Here is a 26202-nt window from a genome sequence, read left to right as displayed (position 1 = left end):
AAACATCTATTTTCTCAATACAGCCATTGGAGCAAATAGTATAGGGAAATATACATAACCTAAACATTTGTGCCCCCATAATAGGCTGAAATAAAAAAAATGCTTTTTTGGAACCTGAAATACATCTCTTTGAAATGAAATATCAAGGAAGATAGTGCCCTATCACACAATTTCCACATGAAGATGAGATGCTAACTACAGTGAGCACCTAGCTTTAAGTTGCAAAATTATCTCCTCCTACATACACTTGAGATGTGTGTTTTTTATTTGAATAAAACCAATTAGCAAAAAAGAGAGTCTCACTAATTACCAAGTAAATTTCTCTGTATGACAAATTGTGCTGTCAAGTCTTCTTACTTCAAAACTAATTATTTATCTAGAGAACATGTATGTAAAAGGTAGGATTTGCTTTGTAATGTAAAGTAATGACTTTATGTATGTCTTTGAAATCTCTCAGTGGATTGGCATTATGTACATCACATATGGTTTAATTCAGTAATAAAAGGGTTTTTTTATTTCTCTTCTAACTTTGTGGAGAGGTTTTCTGTGTTGGAGATTATGTTCAAAAATATTTCCTGAACACTTTCCAGAATTAAAAAAATATAACATGAAAATAAAATGTGTCCCCCAGGATTTACACTGGAGGTGCTTTGAAGACTAGATCCTTCTTTAGCTTCCAGTCACAAACTCACAACTGTGCAGCACAGACCTTCACTGTCCCCTCATCTGCACACAGTAAGTTCTCTGTGCCTGTTTGGGGTCTGCTGTCTCATCAAGAGAATACTTAGACCAGATTCCTATGAAAACACTCTCACAGGATAATAATCAGTAGTACTAGCCTTTCATTAAATGCACCTGACATCTTCAGAACTGAAATGGATTCAGAGACCATGGGGCCATGACACAAGCCAGAATAAGATAATGTACACTGGTTTGAACCCAAAAAACCCCCTTATGCCTTGTCCTCTTGCCCAAATGCCAGGGAATGTGCCATGGGTGCTACTGAATTCATGCCTCTCTGGAGGGCTAAATCTGCAGCTCTGAATTCTGAATCTAAGGCCTGAGGTTTTTCAGGATCCATTAGAGAAGGTTCCATAAGGGAATCTTTCCTCCTGTTTTCCTTACCTCACTGTAACACCAGAGAATGCACAGCAAATTTGATCCAACCTAGACCTGCCCTCAATCTGCAATTCAAAAGACAGGGGCAGACTTTGGATTAAGGATGTACAAAAAACTCAAGGGAGACATTTTCTGCAGTGTATGAGATCAACATAGACTTTGTAAATTGACTTTGAAAGGACTTTTCAGGGTGGGATTAAAGAATTTTCTAAGTCTTGTGTAGTGTACTATTATAGTTGTGGGAGAAGAATAGAAAAGCTGGCATCACAACTAAATTTTTTTGGAAATTATTGGACACTTATTACTCACCTTTTCTGGTATTTTAAGGATTAAGTCACACAATGTAAAGGCTTCTTCATGGTGCAGCATACCATCGTTCTGAGCACACAGTACATGCTCAGTAGACATTGCATTATGCTGGTCTTCACTTTGGAAAATAAGTATCTGTGTTGTGATGAGTGTTGGGCATAAGACATTCTGTATGCTGTGCTTGCTGTCTCTAGCTGAGTGCTCCTAATAATGGATCTAGGTTGAGCAACATCAGCACTAAAAGGGGACTTGACAAAGAAGCCAATTAATGTCCCCCTTCCACACCAGCAGACCACTTTTCTTAGAGTGAGGCCCACAATACAACATGATTTATATTCACATTGATGGTTCAGAGACAATTTTTAAGTAATTACCTCTCAGCCCAACCTTTCAATTAGGATCACCTGGCTAGCTTAAAAGAAACACCATCACCTGTCTATGGGGCTGGGTGGGAACACCCATGTGGTTTTAATTGTGCCACAAATAATTCTCATTTGATACTAGGGTCAAGCATTAGAACTCCCAAATACATTCGTGAGATTGAGTTTAGACTTTGTTCCAGAGAGAAGTCACAGGGCCTGCTGCTTTGGGTTTCATAGGGGCAGATCAGTGTGGTCCAGATTCCCACTGCTGTAGCAGAAAGTCCTGGCATGTGTGGCAGGGGTAGGTCACCAAGGGAAAGACAGGAGAACCTCACATTTTAGTCTCTATAAGGAGACATCATACCTGACTGTTTCCTGTGACTAAGAACCAGTGAGTGTAGCCTTTTCTGCATTTTGTGGTCCTCCTGCTTGTGGATGCTGTGTAAACAGGTGAAGAAATTGTGCTGACTCCTTTCAGGGAATAGTCTCAAGATGTAATTTTGATTGTTCTAAACAATCTCACCTGAAAAGAAATTTCAGAGTAGGAGAAGGAGAAGGAGAAATGGCTGGTTTTCAGGTAAGTGTGTCCCAGGTTAGGGGGCTGTGTTCACTGTTCCTCCTGGAATGTCATGCAGAACTTCAATTTTTAGAACTTGTAAACCTTTATTTCTTTACTTCTGATGTTTATGCCTAATGAGTTTTTTTCCACTACATTTTTTTCATTTCTTCTTATGATAGTCAAGGAGCACTGGAAAATCCTTCCTCCCTATATAATAAAACCTGCTCTACATTCTCTCCACACAAGCTTCTTAATAAAATAAACAAGTTTCATAATAAATGTGTGATATGTAATATTAAAAATGTTCCCATTGTGACAATTCAACCTACAATAGTGTGGATATCTGATATTCCTATTGGGGATGGGATAGGGTCTTTGTATTTGAGTGAAGAAGGGGAACATGTACTTTCAAGGTTTGATCTGGATGTTTTCATCAGCTCTATGTGAAATAGCATTTGGAAAATGCAGAAAGAGGATAGCATTGATTGCCTAGGATAACAAGAAAATTATGGAAAAATAAAAAATAGGAGACTTGCTCTGTAAAATGGAGAAGTATTTACATACATTATTAAAGATTACAAAACATGGAAAATATCTATAACTTGAACTTTGCATAAAACAGATGATTCTTCATGGTTACATATTTTTGGGCACTACCATTCCAGCAGTGATTTTTTTATCCTCTGTGCAATGGTGCCTAATACCAATTTGTCCCACTACAGTTGATGTTAATTTCATTCACTTGGTTAAGGTGCTCTCTGACAGATTCATCCAAAGTAAAGTTAATTGTTTTTTTTCTTTATGATTAAATGTCTTTTGGAAATTTACTGACTGATGTGCATGAACTATCACATTTACACTGGAAGCTCCCCTTTCTTTTTATAGCTTGCTTTGAAAAATGAAGGCTCTTATCTTTGTCTTCTGGTCAGATGAAGTAGATAAATTGAAAGTCTACCACTTACTGGATGTTGACACAATATTCTCCTTAGGCCAGAAGCACTGGCTTCACTGGTTATATTATGTGAAATGCAGAGACTCAGACCCCAACCAAGATCTCCTGAATGAGAATCTGTATTTTAACAAGATCTCCAGTTCATTACTGTACACGTGAAAATTGGGTGATACCTTCTAACTCACTGTTTCTCTGTGTGAGAATATGCACAATTTATTTCATATGATGTAAATATAGCACAAATTTATATTGCAGTGTTGAGGCCCTTAATTTTATATTAAATACTTTATCATGCAAAACAATATCATATGCACACTAATTTCACACATGTTATACGATTTTCATTCCTGAGAATTAGAGAATATGTTCAAGAATATCACTATGCTAAAAAATATCTTATTGGATAATTCCAGTCACCCATATGTCAGAAACAGTTCTCATAACTTCCATTTTCCTTGTAGTCAAATTAAGAATTCTCTCCTTGGCAACTTGGGAAATATGTGTCTTTTTTCAGGAACTGGTGACATTCAAGGATGTGGCTATAGAATTCTCTCCAGAGGAGTGGGCATGCCTTGACAATGTGCAGCGCAATTTATATAGGGATGTGATGTTAGAGAACTATGGAAACCTGGTCTCCCTTGGTGAGGATCACTTCAATACACAATTCCTATTCCATACTAAGGGCATTATTTTATTTTTTTAGATTGTTTCTTGGAAGTTTCTACTTTACATGAATGAATTTTATATCCCTGCTTTTAAGGAAAATTTGAAGGATTTTGGTGTAGAAAATAAAATCACTAGACGTCTCATCTTATCATGAACCTTTTCCTTTCTTGAGCTGATCTGTATACTTCACTCTAGATTAGTGGTTCCTCTAGAAATCAGGGTATATAATTGTTGCCTGCACCTTAGAACACAATTTCCACCACTTATTTTTTATTTGGTGCTAGTGGGAATTGGTGCTCTGGAGCCATAAATTTGAAATAATTTCTTATCGTTCTACAGGGTCTGTAGACCCCTACCATATTTTGGAAAACAATTTTCTAGAATTTTCTATAATATTGTGTCTATAAGTATAGTACTTAAAAGATTAGTAATTGGAGAGTCTTCAGCAAAAGTCATGTGTATTCTTTCTAATAAACAGGTCTTGCTGTCTCAAAGCCAGAGCTGATCACATGTCTGGAGCAAGGGATAGCGCCCTGGATTATGAATAAAGAGGAAAAAACAGCTAAATATACAGGTAGGTGAGATACAGTAAAGCAGATAACAAATGTTAAAAAGCCAAAGCTCAAGGAGAAAGGTAGATATTAAAAAGTGGTTTGGAATGCTCCGCTCTTTTGGAAATGTTTTTTGAGAAGCCTGTGTATGTTTCTCTTTCTCTTACACAAGGATATCTTCTGTCCCATGCTCTTAAACTCTCTAAGAACTGTACATCTGTAGTGATCTTCCTTAGAATTCAGTGAGAGCCAAACTTCTTGTCATGGCTCATAAGGGACTACATTATCTGTAAACACTTCTATTGTTCGGGGAGATATGGGAATGTCTGTACATATTTTGAAGACCTCTACATTAAAGCATCTTTTGACAGCGTCTGGCTCTGCTGCCCCATCTGGAGTACAGTGGTTGATCATAGCTCTCTGCAACCTGAAACTTCTGGGCTCCAGGGATCCTGCTACCTCAATTTTCCAAGTACCTAGGACTATGGGCATGAGCCACCATGGCCAGCTGATTTATTCCTATTATTATTATTATTTGTTAAAATGAAGTCTCTTTATGGTGCTGGGGCTGGTTTCAAGATCCTGACCTCAACTGATCCTCCTTCCTTGGCTTCCCAAATTGCTGAGATTATAGTTGTGATCCACCATGCCCAGCTCCATTTTTGAAGTTCCTTTTCTTGCTTCATTTTTGAAATGTGTAAAAAGGAATAGTGGAGACATTGTGATTTGCTTCAGTAATGCTAGAAACACTAGGGACAGATTTTTCATATTTTCTACATCATGATTTCCAATTCTAAGTTTTCAGAGGCAATCCTATAGAAATTCAGACTCATTAATTTTATACAAATCATAGCCTCTTCCTAAACCTAAGAACATCTAACATTATTTTACTTTGAAATATCCTTTTTTTCTTTTTTATGTATATTCATTTTTCTAGTATAAAATAAGAGTAAAATTTCAACTTTATTGTACCCAAATTGCCAAACTGTATTATAGTTTATTTTCCCTACTCACCTCATAGAATCCTTAAATATACTCTCCCTTTGAGTGCTTCAAATTACTGAATATATTTATACTCCCAATTGATACATTGTATTTTGATGCTTATATTCCATAATTTTCCCCTATTTAGTACTATCAGGAAATTGTCATTCACATATATGTGTGTATGTGTGCATATATATTTGTGTGTGTATGTTTAACTGGTGAATTTTTCCACAATTAGAATTGTATAACTGTATATAGTTATTGTATACATTGTAAGTATTGCTGCAGTATACACGGGGATGCAGAATTTTCTTGAGATACTCATTTTACATCTTTGGTTATACTCAGAAGTAGAATTGATGAATGATAAGGCATTTCTATTATTTACATTTTTAAACAAATCTCTATGATGACAATACCTGTTTACAAATCAATAACAGTGTACATGGATTGCTTTTCTGCACACTTTGCCCACACTTGTTATGTCTCTTCTTTTGGACATTAGCCATTTTAACAGTTGTGAGGTGATATCTTATGATAATTTTGATTTGTGTTTGCATGATGTTTTGGTGATGCTGAGTTATTCTTCATGTTACCTTCATAAAAGAATTTTATGTCTCCCATTTAAACCTTTATTACATCTGGAGTTAGTTTTTGAATATCATGTAAGAAAAAAATAGCCTACTTTTATTCATTTGTTTGTGGTAACCAGTTTTCCAGCACCAAGCATTGAAGAGACCATACTTTCTGCATTGCACATTGCTAGTGCCTTAGGTAAGGGCTAGTTGACCTTATATACTTCGGTTTATTTCTGAGCTCTCCATTCTGTTCCATTGTTTTTTGTGTTGGTTTTATGTGCATATTGTATTTTTATTACTATCACGTTGAAATATATTTTGAAATCAGAAAGCGTGATGCCAGAACCTTTTTTCTTCTTTCTCAATATTGTTCTGGCTCATCAAAGGTACATGAGATATCACACAAATGTTAGGATTTGTTTGTTAATACTGTGAGTAATGCCCCTGGAATTTTGATAGGGAATGCATTGAATCTATACATGGTTTTGGATAATATCTTTCTATTTACTCATGTCATCTTCAACTTCTTTTATTAATATCTTATAGTACTCAGTGTAAAGGTTGTTTTTTTTTTTTTACTACTTTGGTTAAATTTATTTCTTAGCATACTATTCTCTTGATGTTATTGTAAATGAGAGTGTTTTCCTTTTTTATTGGATAGTTTGTTAGTATATAGAAAAACAACTGATGTTTGAATGTAAATTTTATATCCTGTGACTTAACTGAGTGGTTTTATTACTTCATAAAGGTTTTTTTCCTATCTTGTTTATGGTTTTTGACACATAAGATAATGCCATCTGAAAACACTGTGGCATTAGTAAAGTAAAAGTGTTATTTTTACTTTTTCCTGTCTAATTTGAGTGGATTCTTGTGACGTTCTTGCCTAGTTTTTCTACTTATGTGTTGTAGTAATATCACAAAATAGAAGCATTAAGAGTGGTTGCACATTATCCTTATATTGGTATCTGTGCATGTGAAGGATTAAATACCTTTTCCAGTTTTTATAAAGTGTTCTAGGAAGGTAAAGATGTTTCCTTTTGGGTACTTGGACTAAAGGTATGTCCAGTGGGTTTTCAATGAAGAGTTGCTTTAGCTAGGTCACAAGGCTGCCCCTTGCTCTGTAGTGGACTCTGCATTTGGTGGGCCAGTTCTGAAGGGCTTGGGCGGTTTTCAATCCTCTCTTGTTTCTGGGTAAGCTGGTTGCCTTCAGGATTTTGATCTCTACTCAAACATACTACGGTATGATTGTGCAGTTGAGTCTGCATATGGTGGGGCTGATACCAGCTGTGTGCATGGGTGTGGCTCCCAATGAGTACCTTGGAAGTTTCCCTTCAGGTCTCTGTGTGGATCTATGCACTGAAAGAACTGGCCATGGACTGTAGTTGAGACAGCTGTAGCAGAGTCACAGGTCTGCTTTTCAGATGACAGTAAGACCAAATTATTCAGGTGTGCCTCCATGGCTACAGATAGGTGTGTCTCTCCCAAAGTCTCTGGATGAACAGCACCACTGTAACTTTGTCACAGGGAACAGTTAGAGACTGTGTGTATCCAAATTGGTTGACCCATGATGTAGTCTGTAGTCAGGACAACGGGTCCTTAATTTTGGCACCTGAATGAGAACCTGAATATTCAAAATGACCCTCCAAGATCTATGGTTCCTCTAGGGTTTAATGACCTTCTATTTAAGTCCCCAAATTCAGATAAGTGTAATTTTCTGTGGATGGCCAGCAAAGTTTTGTTGTTGTTTAGAAAAATACAAGTGGATCCTTCCCCTCCCACCATATTGCTGAGTTTAGTCTCCTTATATATTTTTTATTTCTGATGTGTTCTATTTCATTTTTTTTATAATTTTAGAATCAAAGTTTCAGAATAACATGACAGCATTTCAATTTCTCTACATTCTCACCATATGTATGTATGTTTGTATTTGTATATGTATTTATTTTTTTAAAAGTTCTCAATATAATGGATGTGAGGTGATATCTCATTGTGACTTTGCTTTGCATTTCTCAAAAGATTAACAATTTTAAGGATACTTTCAAATTCTGTTTGTCCCTTTGTATTTCTTCTTTGCAGAAATGCAAGATCAATCCACTGTCCATTTTTCTATCAAGCTATTCGCTTTTTGTTGTTGAATTTTAGTCATTGTTTGTATATTCATGATGTTAACTGCTATCCAATATGTGATTTGCATCTATTTTTACCCATTTTGTAGGAGGCATTTTTACTCCACTGAATCTTTTCTTTGTGCAGACATTTTGAAGTTTGATGAAATCCCATTTTTCTTTTCTTCATTTTTATTGCTTATGCATTTGGTGTTACATCTACTAAAACAGTGCCAGGACCAATATCATGATCTTTCCCTTTTATTTTCTTCTAAGAGTTTTATACATGTATTTCCTTCTTTTAATTTCAGCTTATTATGGGGGTACAAAATTTTAGGTTATTTATATTGCCCATGCCCCCCACTCCCTCGAGCCAGAGCTTCAAATGTGTCCATTCCCCAGACAGTGCGCATCGCATTCATTATGTAGGTATACACCCATCCCCTCCCCCCTCCCCCTCCCCCCGTATCTGCATGACACACAATTGGTGTTATTCCCAAATGTGCACTTAGGCGATGATCAGGGAAACCAATTTGCTGGTGAGTACATGTGGTGCTTATTTTTCCATTCTTGGGATACTTCACTTAGTAGAATGGGTTCCAACTCTTTTATATATCTCAAGATCAAGTATGATTGGAAAGTTATAGACATTGCATTAAATTTGTATATCACTGTGTATACTGTTGACATCTCAGCAATTTTAAATCATCTGACCATTGAACATGAATACATTTAAGAGTGTGTTTAATTTTGACATATTTTTGTATTAGCCAGTTTATCTTTTGCTTTTGATTTCTAGGTCCACTTCACTTTTGCCAAAAAACATATGTTGTATGTTTTTAGACTTCTTCCAGTTGATAAAACTTAAGTGTCCTAACAGCATTTGTCATGTCTGATTGAAACTATTGTGTATTCTGCTACGTTTCACTGAAGACCTCTTTAAATGTCTTTCACATCTAACTGATCTATAATGTTTTTCCCATTATCTGTTTCTTATTGATCTTCTATCAAATTTTTCTATTCATTATTGAAAGTGAGGTCTTGCAGTCTCCTATAATTAGTGTGTTGCTAGGTGTTTCTTGCAACACTTCTGTCCACACTTTTGTTCCTATTTGCTTAATATATTTAGAAGTCCTGATGTATATAATATATATTTAAAAATATCTATGATAAAATAAGTGCATTGCATGTATATATCTATGTGTATCCTGTGCTATAGATTTCTGTTAAATGACCCATTTTATCAGTATGTTATAACAGTCTTTGTCTCTTCTGATGGTTTTTGACTTAAGGAGTATTTCCTTTAATTATGGCCACAATATCCTCCTCTAATTATTTACATACTTTTTTTTTACAATTACTTTTAACCAATTTGACATTTCAGAGCTAAAGGAAGGCTTTCGTAGGTGGCATATTGTAGAGTGCTGTTTGTTTTTTATTTATAAAGTCATCTTATTTTCCTTTTTTTTTCTTTTTTTTAACTTTTATTTTTATTTTTATTTTTTGTTTGTTTTTCAGATCATTATGGAGGTACAAAAGATCAGGCTATATACATTGCCCATGCCTCTCTATCCCCCCGAGTCTGAGCTTCAGTTGTGTCCATTCCCTAGACAGTGCACATCACACTCATCATGTAGATGTGCACACCTCCCCTCCCCCCATCCCATACCCCCCAGTCAGAACTTCAAGCGTGTCCATTCCCCAGGCAGTGCACATCACACTCAACAAGTAGGTATACACCCATCCCTTCCACCAAGCCCCGACCTCTGTCTGATACCCAATTGGTGTTATTCCCAAATGTGTACTCAGGGAAACCAGTTTGCTGGTGAGTACATGTGGTGCTTATTTTTCCATTCTTGGGATACTTCACTTAATAGAATGGGTTCCAGCTCTCTCCAGGAGAACCAAAGAGATACCATATTGGCATTATTTCTAATAGCTGAGTAATATTCCATGGTATACATATACCACATTTTGCTAATCCAGTCATGAATTGATGGGCATTTGGGTTGTTTCCACATCTTTGCGATTGTGAATTGTGCTGCTATAAACATTCGGGTGCAGGTATCTTTTGTATAGAATGACTTTTGTTCTTCTGGGTAGATGCCCAATAATGGGATTGCTGGATCGAATGGTAGGTCTACTTGAATCTGTTTAAGGTATCTCCACATTGCTTTCCACAGGGGCTGCACTAGTTTACAGTCCCACCAGCAGTGTATGAGTGTACCTATCTCTACACACCCATGCCAACATGTATAGTTTTGGGACTTTTTGATAAAGGCCATTCTCACTGGAGTTAAGTGATATCTCATTGTGGTTTTCATTTGCATTTCCCTGATGATTAGAGATGTTGAACATTTTTTCATATGTTTGTTAGCCATTTTTATATCTTCTTTTGAAAAATTTCTATTCATGTCCTTTGTCCACTTTTTGATAGGGTTGTTCGATTTTTTCTTACTGATTTTCCCGAGTTCTAAATAGATTCTTGTTATCAGTCCTTTATCTGATGTGTAGTATGCAAAATTTTTTTCCCATTCTGTAGGTTGTCTGTTTACTCTCGTGATTGTTTCTTTGGCTGTGCAGAAGTTTTTAATTTGATCAGGTCCCATTTATTTATTTTTGTTGTTGCTGTGATTGCCTTAGGGGTCTTCTTCATAAATTCTTTGCCTAGGCCAATGTCTGTAAGAGTCTTTCCTACGTTTTCTTCTAGAATTCTAATAGTTTCTGACCTAAGGTTTAAGTCTGTTAAACACCGTGATTTGATTTTTGTGAGGGGTGAGAGCTGTGTGTCCTGTTTTAGTCTTCTACATGTGGATACCCAGTTTTCCCAGCACCATTTATTAAATAAGGAATCTTTTCCCCAGATTATGTTTTTGTCTGCTTTGTCAAAGATTAGATGGCTATATGAGGATGGTTTTATATTTGGATTTTCTGTTTTGTTCCACTGGTCTGTGTCCCTGCACTTGTGCCAGTATCAGGCTGTTTTAAGAACCACAGCCTTGTAGTATAGTTTGAAGTCTGGCAAATTAATACCTCCCATTTTGTTTTTGTTGTTTAAGATTGCTTTTGCTAAACGGGGTCTTATCTGGTGCCATACAAAGCATAAAATTATTTTTTCTGTGTCTGTGAAAAAAGATGTTGGTAATTTAATAGGGATTGCATTGAATCTGTAGATAACTTTGGGCAGTATAGACATTTTAACAATGTTGATTCTACCGATCCATGAGCATGGTATGGTTTTCCACCTATTTACATGTTCTGCAATTTCCTTCCTCAGCGTTTCATAGTTTTCCCTATAGAGGTCCTTTACCTCTTTAGTTAGATATATACCTAGATATTTTATTTTCTTTGTTGCTATTTTCAAGGGTATTGAGTCCTTAATTTGGTTCTCCGTTTGACTGTTATTGGCATATATGAATGCCTCTGATTTGTGTGTATTGATTTTGTATCCTGAGACTTTACTGAATTCATTGATCAATTCCAGGAGTCCCTTGGTTGAAACCTTGGGATTTTCTAGATATAACATCATATCATCAGCAAAGAGTGAGAGTTTGATCTCTTCTGTCCCTATTTGGACTCCCTTGATTCTGCTCTCTTGCCTGATAGCTCTTGCAAGGACTTCCAATACTATGTTGAAAAGTAATGGGGACAGTGGGCAGCCTTGTCTGGTTCCAGTTTGAAGTGGGAATGCTTTCAGTTTTTCCCCATTCAGTATGATGTTGGCTGTGGGCTTGTCGTATATGGCGTGTATCATTTTTAGATAGGCCCCGTCTATGCCTATTTTGTTAAGTGTTCTTATCATAAAAGGGTGTTGAATTTTGTCAAATGCTTTTTCTGCATCTATTGAGAGGATCATATGGTTTTTATTTTTGCTTCTATTTATGTGATGAATTACATTTATAGATTTGCGTATGTTAAACCATCCCTGCATCTCTGGGATGAAGCCCACTTGGTCGTGATGGATTATTTTTTTGATAAGCACTTGGATTCGATTTGCTAGGATTTTATTCAGAATTTTTACATCTATATTCATAAGAGAAATTGGTCTATAGTTCTCTGTTTTAGTTGCATCCTTTCCTGGTTTTGGTATCAGGATTATGTTGGCTTGGTAAAAAGTGTTGGGGAGAATCCCATCCTTATCTATATTGGAGAATAGTTTATGTAGGATGGGCACCAGTTCTTCCTTGCAGGTATGGTAGAATTCAGGTGTGAACCCATCTGGTCCAGGGCTTTTCTTTTTGGGAAGGTTTTTTATTGCTGTTTCGATTTCAGATCTAGATATTGGTCTATTCAGGAATTATATTTCTTCCTGGTTGAGCCTGGGAAGGCTGTGTGTTTTTCAGAATTTGTCCATTTCCTGCAGGTTTTCTAATTTGTGTGCATAAAGATTTTTGTAGAATTCATAGATGATATCAAGTATCTCTGTGGCATCAGTCGTGATTACCCCTTTCGTGTTCCCGATGGAGGTTATAAGAGATTTTTCTTTTCTGCTCTTGGTTAGTCTAGCCAGAGGTGTGTCAATTTTGTTTATTTTTTCAAAGAACCATCTTTTGGTTTTATTAATCTCCCTTATGGTTTGATTGTTGTGCTTTTCATTTAGTTCTGATTTAATCTTAATAATTTCTCTCCTTCTGCTGGGTTTGGGATCGGTCTGGTCTTCCTTCTCCAGCTCTTTGAGTCTATTCATTAGATTGTCTACTTGTAAGTTTTCTGTCTTTTTGGTATAGGCATTTATGGAAATAAATTTTCCTCTCAGGACTGCTTTAGCTGTGTCCCACCGATTTTGATACGTTGTATCTCCTTTGTCGTTTACGTCAAAGAATCTTTTGATTTCTGACTTGATTTCTTCATTTATAAAATGAGTGTTCAGGAGAAGGTTATTTAGCTTCCATGACTTTGAGTAGAAGTGAGGATTTCTGTTAGGGTTCATTGTTACTTTTATTCCACTGTGATCTGAGAAGATGCATGGTATAATTTCTATATTTTTAAATTTTTAAAGACATGCTTTATGTCCTAAGATATGGTCAATCTTGGAGAATGTCCCATGAGCTGATGAGAAGAAAGTATATTCAGTGGTTTTTGAGTAGAATGTCCTGTAGATGTCAGTCAGGCCCATTTGTTCTAGAATTCTATTTAAGTCCATTATGTCTTTGTTTATTTTCTGTTTAGAGGATCTGTCCTGTACTGTCAGTGGGATGTTAAAGTCTCCAGCTATTACAGTATTGTTATCTATCATTTGGTTCAGATCAAGTAGGGTTTGCTTTATGAATCTGGGTGCACCTAGATTGGGTGCATATATATTAAGTATAGTTATGTCTTCTTGTTTAATTGTACCCTTCACCAGTATATAGTGACCATCTTTGTCTTTCTTTACTTTTGTTGATTTAAAAACTACGTTATCAGAGATTAGAACCACCACGTCAGCTTTCTTTTGGGTTCCATTTACTTGGAATATTGATTTACACCCTTTTACTTTCAGTCTAAATGCATCCTTGCAGGTTAGATGAGTTTCCTGAAGACAGCAGATACTTGGCTTATATTTTTTTTTCCATTGGGCCAGTCTATGTCTCTTGAGTGGGGAATTCAATCCATTCACATTTAATGAGAGAACTGATAAGTGAGACAGATTGCTGTTCCACATGTTGGGTTGAATTTCATTAATCTGTTTTCTCTCTTGAGCCATTATGATAACTGAGTTTTTATATTTATCTCTTGATTAGTGTTACATTTGAGGGTCCTTCTTGTGCTGGACCATGTGTAACTCTGTTTTGAGTACTTCTTGGAGAGCTGGTCTTGTCTTGGTGAATTCCCTCAGTTTTTGTTTATCTGAGAATGTCTTAATTTCACCTTCATATATAAAATGGAGCTTAGCTGGGTACAGGATTCTAGGCTGGGCATTATTCTGTTTCAGAAGAGTGAGAATGGGGCCCCAATCTCTTCTTGCTTGTAAGGTTTCAGTTGAGAAATCTGGCGTGATTCAGATGGACTTTCCTTTGTATGTTACTTGTTTCTTTCTCCTTACAGCTCGAAGAAGGGCCTCTTTAGTAGATATTTTGGTCAGTCTGATGACTACATGACGTGGTGTCTTCCTATTTGGTGTGAATCTCCCGGGGGTTCTTTGAGCTTCTTGAACCTGTATATCTAGAGATTTGGCTAGGCCTGGGAAATTTTCCTCAATTATATCTTCAAATAGTTTATTCAACCCTTGCTTATTGTCTTCTTCACCCTCAGGAATGCCGATAACTCTCACATTAGGCTTCTTCACATAATCCCACATTTCTTGTAGACTCTGGTCTTTTCTCTTGTTTCTTTGCTCTAACTCTGTGACTGTCTTATTTAATTGGAAAGTGTTATCTTAGATCTCTGAGAATCTTTCTTCTGTTTGATCTACCCTGCTCTTGAGACTTTCCACTGTGTTTTGTAGCTCCTTGAATAAATTCTTCACTTCCAGGAGTTCAGTTTGATTTTTCTTCAGTATCTCAATTTCTTTGGTGAATTTTTCTTCCAAGTCCTGGATCTTTTTTGTGGTTTCTTTGTGTTGATTATCCATTTTTTCTTGCATAATGTTCAGCGTGTTTATGATCCATGTTTGAAATTCTTCCTGTGACATGTTGCTATTTGGAATCTGGTTTGTGTTAATTGGTGGAGAACTAGTAATCCTCTTTGAGGGCAAGGTTTCAGCTTGATTCTTTATAGTCCCAGAGTTCTTTCACTGAGCCCTTCCCATCTGGATGAGTCCTTAAGATCCCTTCTTTCAGCTTTAGTCTGGATAGGGGCACGCCTTGAGTGCCAGGTAAGGTGCGTCCTCTGTCACTAGGGGGAGCCCTTCGCATGTTGTTCAGGATTTTGCTACCTCTGCTGGGGGGGCTGCTCCTCTTCCTCTCCCAAGGTGGTTTCCGTCTCTCTCTGCGTGAAAGACAGTGGATAGGGGGAGTGGAGCGGCACCCTCGTTCGCCCAGTTCCCCAGCCGCTGCAGTTCCCGCGGGTGATGGTCCACCCTGCCCCAATGTCTGCAAGGTCCACGCTCCACTCTCTCGCAACTGGGGAACCACTCAGTGTTCTCACAAAGGTGGAGCTCGTAGTGGGGGTCCATGGACTAGGGAAGGGAGGCGCCCAGGGAGCTGCCTGGTACCCAATCGCTCCGTAGCGTTTAGGCTGTGAAACCCGACAATGGCCGCTGCCCGTCTGCAGATCACTGTCTCTGGGGTTGAATGCTCAGGGACTGGCAGAGGCCAGAGGAGCCGGGGACCGGGAGAATCCAGCCGCCTGCCTAAACGACACAGTTCGGTGTCTGCTAGAGCCGGACTGAAGCAGTTCCGCCGCCCGCGTATAGGAGACATTTGCTAGGCACCTCGGCTGTGCACAGCGCTTCAGGGTCCAAAATGCCTCCCGCTAATGTCTCCTCTCTGCAGAGCCCCACGTCTCCCGCAGCGATTCTGCACCGACTTCAGGCAGATCCCCAATTGAGTGGGTGTGGAGGTCAGAGGGGGAGCAAGATGCTTTCCTGTGGGGCTGAACCCACCCCACTCTCTGGTGAGGTGGGTACAGCAGTCCCGCGCTCCCTTCTCTATTGACCGTCCCACACTCTCCAGATTTTCATGATTTATTTCTCAATCACCTCAGTCCTTTCTTGCTCTTTCTCTGTCCCATGCTGATTCTCCATGGGTTCACACCGCCGTTCTTGTGGGGGAGTGAACTTCTAGCGTTGTGGCAGTCCGAGACCCATGCCTTCCACTCCGGGAGCACGAATCCAGGAGGTCACCACCATTCCGCCATCTTCGAGTCTCCCGAAAGTCATCTTATTTTTCATTAGAGAGTTTAAACCACTTATATTTAAAGTAACTTCTAAAGGATATGAATTTATCATTGAAATTTTTTAATTCTTGCCCATGTGCCCTGTATATACATTGTTCCTCATTGCCTGTCTTATTCTCTTTAGTTTTATTTCCTTGATTTTGAAGTGACATGCTTTGATTGCTTTCCCATTTTCTTTTGCATATCTTCTACAGGCATTCTGTTTGTGACCACATTAGGAAATGGAGACTAAATAATCTCTGTGTTATAACAACATATGTTAATCTCGTAATACTTTCAATTAAAGTAAATTAAAAACCTACATGTCTTAAAGTGCCACATGTTCTTATTAATGTCACAAATTATACCTTTTATATTGTATATGTGAGAATAGATTTTTGCACATTTATGCTTTCAGTTTTTCTTTAATTCTATAGATTTATTATGAGGGTTTATGAACCATCATGATCAAATAGAATTCTATATCTGTTTATACATTTATCTTTAACACAGAGCTTTATGTTTTTAACTGTTTATAATGCTACCCAACATAATTTTATTTTTCATCACAGTGGACCCCCTTTACATTTCTTCTGGCCTACTCCCGTGGTGATGAACAGCATTGACTTTTGCTTAGCTTGGAAAATCTTTAATTTTTCTCTTGTTTTTGAAAAAAATATTTCCCAGAGGAAGCCCTCTTAGTTGGTAGTACTTTTTTTTTTTTTTTTTTTTGTTATCACTCTGGCATTTAGAAAATTCTCAGCTGCCTTATTCTCCAAATAATCTTTCTGCCATTTTCCCACTCTATTCTTCTTCTAGGAACCTTTCTTAGATATATTGGTCTACCTGACTGTGTCCAATACGTCCCATACTCCACCTTCAGTTGTGTCCCTTTTAAAATTTTGCTTCCATAACTCAATATTTATAAATGAAATGTCTTCAACTTTCTGATTCTTCTGCTTCATTAAGTGTGCTTCTCTAGTGAATTTTTCATCTCAGTTATTATATTCTTCAGCTCGAAAATTTGTGTTAGGTTCTTGTTATAGTTTTTATGTCTGTTAATATCTCAGTTTCTTCAGGCATCATTTTGCAGATTTTGTTGTCTATGTTTTGTTTTTCTTGTAGGGAATGTTTCAGATGATTATTTCTAAGGTTTTTCAGGTACTCCAAATATCTCCATTTCATAAGCATTGGTTCCTGGAGATTTATGTTTTTTGTTGCTGTGGGATAGGTTTTGTGAATCCTCTGCATTCCCTCAAATCTTGTGATAAGTACAGTAAATTTTATCTTTGTTTTTACTTATACATTGTAATTTTGTGTGGCAATATTCAACTCTGGTCACTTTAACATAGTATGATTTAATATTTAAATATGAATTAGCAATTTATCCAGTGCTAAAATAATTCTCTATGTTTTTGCTTGCCTGTGTGAGTAAAAATTATGTCTAGTGTGTTTCAAACTTACTTGTTTTCTTGGTTTGTGGTCTATAATTCTTTTATCTTGACTAGGTGAGTAGTCATAAAAATTATAATTTCAGCAGTTCTTTATTGCTGAATGTGTATTATATTGGTGTGAGAGAAATAATCATGTAAGGAGACTTCAAGATGGCTGATGAGAATCAAGGCTTGTCGGACCATTCAAATAGAACAGTTGAGAATTTAACAGAGGGGAGTGGAGGATGATTCCTGGTAAGCAGTAGACCATACAGTCTGAAACAAGTGGAGTCTTGGACACTAACAGCAGGTACTGAGCAGCTGAGAAGAGAGGAGGATAAAAGGTAGGAACTGGCACAAACAAAATCACAGGACTTCTGGAGCCCAGGGAAAAAGTAAGGGATTTTGACCTCCCCCACCCAGGTGCCTCAGGCCTGCAATAGGATGCATGTCTCTCATCCCATGGGAGTGTGCTATGAGCAACAAGAGAGCCAGCATCACTGCACCTGGACACCCCCTCCTCTGCACCTGATACACTCCAGGCATCCCAGGAAGCAATTTTGGCTTAAGGTTCTCATAGCTGTGTGACCACACTCCCCCCATAGCAACTGCCAAAGCACCTTGCACTGAGTGACTAAGCCTGCCTTGGGCATCGGGTAGCACACTTCCAGCAAAAGCTCCACTGAGTGACTGAGCACGCCTTCAGCAATTGGGTGCAAACTACCAGCCAAGCCTGCCTTGGAAAGTGTATCTGGTGCTGCAACTCAGAGAGGAGGAGGGTAGGCTGGCACTCACTCTTCCTGAGAGTGTTACAGGAAGACCATGGCCCCTTCTCGCCACCACAGCTGATGCTGGAATTCTCTGTGCTGAGATGCCCAGCTCTCAGTGCTATGGGTGCTTTTTCACCTGGCTCAGCTTGTGATCTTCCCATTGACAGGCACTTGGTGCATCTGTCTGCTGACAGCACAGTCAACAGGATGAGAAGCACTGAGGAAGGGTCCCAGTTTCAAAATCAGGCAGGGAATGAAAGTTCGTGTCCATTGGGAGTGTGTGGAGGAGAAAAGGAAAACAGTGGTCTATCAATGTTCCCCCACCAAACCTCCCCTGGAGAACTGCCATATTGGATTTTGCTGAACCAGGGAGAATCAATTTGCATAAGTACTGGTTCCCATGGTAAATAAATACATCTGGAGCCTCCATCTCAATTAGAGAAGCTGCTTACAACACCACTTACTTTTTTTTTTTGAATTCTATAAATTTGTTTTATTTCACTTTGTTAATGTAAATTTATAATACAAATATATAAAAATATAATAAATTGTTACTATGAGTTTGGGGAAATAATCATTTTTTTTATTTCAGCTTATTATGGGGGTACAAAAGTTCAGATTATATATATTGCCCATGTCCCACCCATACCCCCAAGTCAGAGCTTCAAGCATGTCCATTCCCCAGATAGTGTGCATTGCATTCATCATGTAGTTATACCACCATCCCATCATTAAGCATAATGTCGTCAAGGTTTATCTCTACTGTGCGTGTTACTAGATTATTTGTTTTATTAAAGCTGAGAAATAATCCACTATTTCTAAATTTCAAATTGTATTTATCTTTTCATTTGGTAAGGGCAGTTTGGTTTTCTTTCATCTACCTTCCTTTGTGAATAATGAAGAAATAAATATGAGTGTGAAGATACCTTTTAATTTTACAACATATGCAAGAGTTTATATTTGTGTTTCTTTCTGATTCATTGGTCCAGTTTTCTGTCTTTCTGCCAGTAGAAAACTTCATTGACTACTGTAGCTTTTTCAATGTTTTAAAATGGGGAAGTATGGTATGAATAGCATTGTTTCTCTTTTTGATGATTGTTCAGATCTTTGTGGTCTCTTGAGATTCCATATTATTTTTGGGTTTTCTGTTTCTCTTTTTGAAAAAATTAAATGGAGAATTTGAAAGGAATTGCATTGAATCTGTAGACCACTATCGATATCTTCACAGCATTAAGTCTTCTTCCCTTGAACAAGAACGTGTTCAAAAGTGTGTTATTTTCATATATTTGTGAATTTTTCTGTGTTTCTTCTGTTATTTATTTACAGTTTCATTCCATTCTGGTCAGAAATTAAAGTGTGTAAAATTTCAGTTTTCTAAAATTGGTTAAGACTTGCTTTGTGGCCAAACGGGTAGTTTTTTGGAAGAATGTTTTATGAGGTATCAAGAAGATTGCATGTTCTATTATTATTCTGTAGAGTGTTCTCTATATATCTGTTAGGTCTAATTGCTCTACGGTGTTTTCAAATCTTCTGTTTTCTTATTATTAATTTGACTGCCTTTATTATTATTGAAAGTGGAATATCAATGTATCCTATTATTTTGCTGTCCATTTCTTGCTTCAATTCTGTCAATATTTTCTTTATATATTTGCGAACCTTGATGTGAGATAAAGATAGATATCATATATATGTCTTATTTTCATGGGTTCTCAGTGAATGACCTCTTTTTATATTAAATGTCCTTGTTTGTCTCTTGTGAAAGTTTTGGCCTAAAGTATATTTTATAAACTGTAACATTTTTCACTTCAAATATAATATGCCTAATATAATTTTGAACTCCACTGCTGTTATATGCTTAAAGTTTTCATGGCATATCTTGTTATATCCTGCCAATTTTAGTCTATTGTTTTCACAAGATATGAAGTAAAGTCTCTTTAGAGAGAATATAGTTGGATTTTTTAATCCCTTTATTTAACTGTGTCTTCTGACTGGAAATACTAGTACATAAATATTTATATAATTTTCTCAAGGGGAAGGACTTATAATTTCCCTAATATTAATTGTTTTATATAACTTTTGTCACTATTTTTTCTTTGTTTCCTCTTTTTTTCTTCTTCATTATGTGCCACTAATATTTAGGGACATATTTTGTTTCTTTGTCCACCTTCCTTTTTGTATCTCTATGAACATTTTCCTGATGTTCACAGTGAGAATTACCTAAAGTCCTTTGAAGTTGCAAAATACATTGAACTGATAAGTACTCAACTTCAGTTGCATACAAAAATTCTTAATCTTTACGTTTGCCCCCAACCTTATGATATCGATGTCAATAATTATGTATTTTTACATTGTATATCAATTAACATATGGTAATGCTCTTTGTCAATTTTGTCTTTCAAATTTTATAGCATAAATAAATGTTTTTGTACCATCATTATAATACTGCAGAATTTTATTTTTGATATGTACACACCTTTCCCAGAGAGTTATGTAGTTATCATAGAGGACAGAAACCAGCTTGTGGAAAGGCCATAAAAAATGAGATGTATGGACGTATGTGCCAATAGTTTCATTCTCTTTTGAAAGGGAGTCCAGGAGATGGGATTTTACTACTAATGTGATTCCTCTATATCAGCGGTGAGGAAGGGCTTTGCTAGGTAAATGTAACAAACTTTCCTTCTGGTTCCATTTGGTTCTTGGTGTCATTCTCATATGAGGTGCTATGAACTCTTAGCAGTTATGATTTCTCAAAAAGTCATGTTTGTAAGTATATTTTTAAGGTCATACATCTATCATGGAAGTAAGACCATGGTATTCTATTGTGCTTTCTTGCTAATGTGCCTGGTATAGTTTTATATATTCATATTGTGAAGTACATTCACCTGAGTCCAGTTAGTGAGATACTTTGTTATTTTCATTTCTTTCAGAACTGTCTTCCCATTGCACCCGAGACCTGGTGCCAGAGCAGGGCATAAAAGACTCATTTCAGAAATCAATAAGGAGAGTATATGAAACTGGTGGCCTTGAAAATATACATTTAAGAGAAGACTGGGAGTGTGTGAATGAGTGTAAGAGGCAGAAAGTATATTACGATGGTCTTACCCAATGTTTGTCAACTACCCATAGGAAAATATTCAGATGTATAAAAGTCTTTACGAAATTTTCAAATCTAAATAGACATAAAAAAAGACTTACAGGAGAGGGAATTTTCAGGCATAATAGATGTGGGAAAACTTTTAACCACATCTCAAATGTTTCTGGACATAGGAAAATTCATACAGGAGAGAAACCCTACAAGTGTGAAGAATGTGGAAAAGCCTTTAACTGGTACTCAAGTCTTACTGAACATAAAAGAATTCATACAGGAGAGAAACCATACAAATGTGAAGAATGTGTCAAAGCCTTTACCCACTGCTCACGTCTTACTGAACATAAAAGAATTCATACAGGTGAGAAACCATACAAATGTGAAGAATGTGGCAAAGCCTTTACCCAGTGTACAAACCTCACTCTACATAAAAGAATTCATACAGGTGAGAAACCATACAAATGTGAAGAATGTGGCAAAGCCTTTACCCAGTGCTCACGTCTTACTGAACATAAAAGAATTCATACAGGTGAGAAACCATACAAATGTGAAGAATGTGGCAAAGCCTTTACCCAGTGCTCACGTCTTACTGAACATAAAAGAATTCATACAGGTGAGAAACCATACAAATGTGAACAATGTAGCAAAGCCTTTACCAGGTACTCAAGTCTTACTGAACATAAAAGAATTCATACAGGAGAGAAACCATACAAATGTGAACAATGTGGCAAAGCCTTTACCCAGTGCTCAAGTCTTATTGAACATAAAAGAATTCATACAGGTGAGAAACCCTACAAGTGTGAAGAATGTGGCAAAGCCTTTACCAGGTACTCAAGTCTTGCTGAACATAAAAGAATTCATACAGGAGAGAAACCCTACAAGTGTGAAGAATGTGGAAAAGCCTTTAACTGGTGCTCAAAACTTACTACACACAAGAGAATTCATACAGGAGAGAAACCATACAAATGTGAAGAATGTGGCAAAGCCTTTACCCAGTGCTCCAGTCTTATTGAACATAAAAGAATTCATACAGGAGAGAAACCCTACAAGTGTGAAGAATGTGGCAAAGCCTTTAGCCGGGGCACAGACCTTACTCTACATAAAAGAATTCATACAGGAGAGAAACCATACAAATGTGAAGAATGTGGCAAAGCCTTTACCCAGTGCTCACACCTTACTCTACATAAAAGAATTCATACAGGAGAGAAACCATACAAATGTGAAGAATGTGGCAAAGCCTTTACCCAGTGCTCCAGTCTTATTGAACATAAAAGAATTCATACAGGAGAGAAACCATACAAATGTGAAGAATGTGGCAAAGCCTTTACCCAGTGCTCAAGTCTTACTCTACATAAAAGAATTCATACAGGAGAGAAACCATACAAATGTGAAGAATGTGTCTAAGCCTTTACCCATTGCTCACACCTTATGGTACATAAAGAAAAGTCATACTGGAGTGAAATCCTACAGATATGAAGAATGTGGCAAAACCATTAACCGGAACCCATACCTTACTCTACATAAAAGAAATCATACAGTAGAGAAGCCCTACAAATGTGAAGAATGTGGCAAAGCCTTCAATAACTGCTCACATCTTACTCAACATCAAAGACATCATACTAGATAAAAGTGAGATAAATGTAATGACTATGGAAGTGCTTTCCCAAAGCATTAGCCTTAAAATGCACAACAGTACTTATTCTGAAAGTAAACAATAATAATGTAGAGCACTGAACATACCTTTACTTCTATCACAGATCTTATTGGACATGAGAGAACTTACACTGAAAGAAACCCTCCAATATTTTCTCAAGCATTGCTCAACATCGGAAAATTTTTAATAGACAGAAACCTTACAAATTTAATGAATGTGAAAAAAGATTTATGGAAAAGGTATACCTTAGAGAACAACACAGAACTGATACTTAAAACTACTTTACATATATAATAAATTTTGGAACAGATTCAATCAAAAATCAAGTCTAAATAGATATCAGAGGATTCACAGTACAATGCACTAAGGCACTAACACATTCACCTATTTCTTTAAACCAGGTTGTTGATTATAGAGAATAATCCAGTTAAAATAGTTAGATAATTTATTTTTATGTCAGTTTTAAAAAAGAGAGAGATTTTTTGAGAGTTATACTTACATGTAAAATATATTTTCTGGTCAGGATGGGGTGAAAATGTAGCAAAGTATAATTTTTTCCTTTTTTGACAAGCAAATATTGATGTGATTCAACTCTCAAAGCAGTAGATGTTACGATTTCATTCCTAGTATGTATGTGAATGTATGTGGTTAATGGTAGCTACATCACAGTTATTAAAAGTCTTTCTGTCTTAAGTAGGCATCATTCATGTACTTTTCCATGGAAAATTGAAATCACTGAAATGTAACATGTATGAAATGGAAAGGTGCTTTGCGGTTGACTTTTAACAAACAGCATTTTAAGTGATGTATAATGTAGGTATACAGACTAATATTCTTCTCATTATAATCAGAATAAAACAATTACAATATTAGAAATAAATTGTTTTACTAATTGCAAATTACAATGATGAAATAGTGTGAATTTTGAAATATTTTTAGATTACATGTACACTTAATTTGTTTTATTAAGTTAAAAAAGGTTTCTATTGTGTCAAACATGTTGTAGATTGAATGAAGTGTTATTTTCCCACTAACATTAACTTGTCTGATGTTACTCAGAGTTGGAGGTAATGGATTGTAAAAAGGTACAATTGGTTACACACTAAAATGACGTCATTTGTGATCCTTTTTTTTCAGTGGCTTTAAATTTCTAATACTTCGAAGAATAATGTTCCCAAAAGTTTTATTATTTTTTATTATTTTTGCAATTACATTGTTACTGTAATGCTTATAATAAAGATTGTCCATTTAATGAAAAGCCATCCATTTCTGAACACTGAATGACTACTTGTTCCATTTTATTCTACATTTTTCTTTCAACATGCAACCTCTTTAGCCAGTGAAGCACAAATAAACACATTTTTTATTTACATGGAATCCAACATACAAATACATCATGGTTAAGATGAACTTTAGTTGTAATAGATTTACAGAGTAAGTAATTATGTTTGTGTGAATGTGGATGTATACCTATTTTGAAAAGAAAAGAAGAAATATTGGAAAAAATAGATAATTTCAAAAGTGTTGAGAATTTACTAGCAAATTAGAAACTTCAAAGATTCTAAAAGCAATTTTTTTTTTGCTTTATGTTGAATTAATTTGTTTAAAACCCTAAAGCTTCTAGTTCAGAACCTGCCCATGCCAGTCCTCTGTTCTTACATGCTTATTACTCATGCTAGGCCCGATGTATAATTTTATTATTTCAAAGTTCTTTAAGTATTCTTTATATGACATGCTCTTCAACTTGAAGAATGATTTTTATAAAATTTAATAGTGTTCATAAAATAATCTGAAGGTATGAGTAATTCCACAGTGTATCAATTTCATTTTATTTACTTAGCACATCCTATATTTCCCTTCTAATTTGGGGAGTGTATTGAAAGTACTTTTGGTCACTGTTTCTTTTTCTTTTGGTCATTGACTTAATTGATTTATTGACTGTGTCAGCTAATTTGTTCAAGTAAACACTAAGAAGGATTTATAAATTATGGGGTTGTTTTGATATTTAAATAGAAGGAACAAGTACAGGACAGTGTTATGTATGTAATAGATGCTTTATAATTAGCAATAAATATTTCTGTGGGAATGAGTTTATGGCTCTAGGTAAGAGATTGAAAATATCCAGGGTGAAAAAAATGGCACTGATTTTGCATGTGGAGAGAAGAGACCTACAGAACAACCAACGCTTGGAATTTATAAGTGGGAACTCTGCTTCTTTGATTTCATAATTTTCTCCAGTTTTTTTGCTATCTTTTTATCTTCATTCCCTTCTACAAATGTTTCTAAGCCATTCTTCTTTCTGCCTGTACTTGGGCTACAACTTTCTCACTGTTGTACTCACCCCCTGCCAGTTCACACAGTACTTTAAAAGTTCTGATGAGAAGTGCAGAATTTTTTAACTTGGTGAAAAAATAATTTAACTAGAGAGTTTGAGGCCATTTATAGGTTATACATGCAGCATTCTGATTACTTAAGATTAGAGAGATTCAGTGTCCTAAGCTAAAAGTAAGAGCCTTAAAGTACAAAGAAAGATAAACAATTCTGAATGCCAGAGGATTAAATCAAGAACTCAGTATTGTTTGCTTTGTAAAAGCAAAATGTTATTAGATCCTAACATATAATGTCATAAATATGAAAACAATTAAATAAGAAAAGCATTAATAAGTGTGTGATGTATATGGTAAGCACTATATAAAGAAACATCAGAACCTGGCCATCTTTTAATAGAGAGTTTAGGTAAATGAAGAAGTTTGAATTTAATTTTCTATCAATTACTTATAGTACAACATATGTATCCATCTAAAATCTACTTATGGTGTGTATTTTCAGTGTATTTTTAGAATGTAATAGAATGATTTCTGTGGATTTAAAATTTGGAATAATCTTTCTTTACCTGATATTTCAATGTTAGAGAATTTATTATACATGACTTTATTTCAGTTCGTACAGTACATAGTACACAGTTTCCATTTTCAGTCATCTAACTGTGGCCAACAATTTGGTCATTCTCTCTAGAGGGATCTCGGATCATGGCAGCTTTTTGATTGAAAATTTCATCAGTGATTTGGCATGCAATCTTCTTTTCTGTGCTGACAGTGGCCAGAGGTGGGACAGTGAGCACTACATATCTCTTTAGTGTCTTCCATACCATAATCATCAACACCAAGAAGTCCAGTTGTCCTTAGCTTCAAATAAAAGCATTAAAGCCCTTTTCATATTCTGTGCTGGATTCTGAATCTGCTGGTAAATATCAGAGTTCCCTTGTTTATGACTGA

General features: G+C 36.2%; 1 protein-coding gene across 1 annotated transcript; it reads left to right on the top strand.

Moving 5' to 3' along the window:
* Nucleotides 1–2352: 2352 nt before the first annotated feature.
* Nucleotides 2353–22677, top strand: LOC138378752 (zinc finger protein 737-like). The gene is made up of 5 exons (XM_069464128.1): nucleotides 2353–2367; nucleotides 3816–3942; nucleotides 4446–4541; nucleotides 21113–21375; nucleotides 21460–22677. Exons 1-5 carry the CDS (start codon nucleotides 2353–2355, stop codon nucleotides 22675–22677), a joined length of 1719 nt encoding a protein of 572 aa, XP_069320229.1.
* Nucleotides 22678–26202: the final 3525 nt, after the last annotated feature.

Source organism: Eulemur rufifrons, chromosome 30 (assembly GCF_041146395.1).
Source record: "Eulemur rufifrons isolate Redbay chromosome 30, OSU_ERuf_1, whole genome shotgun sequence".
NCBI lineage: Eukaryota > Metazoa > Chordata > Mammalia > Primates > Lemuridae > Eulemur > Eulemur rufifrons.
Note: the sequence above shows the minus strand (reverse complement) of the source record. Positions and strands in the feature narration are given on the sequence as shown.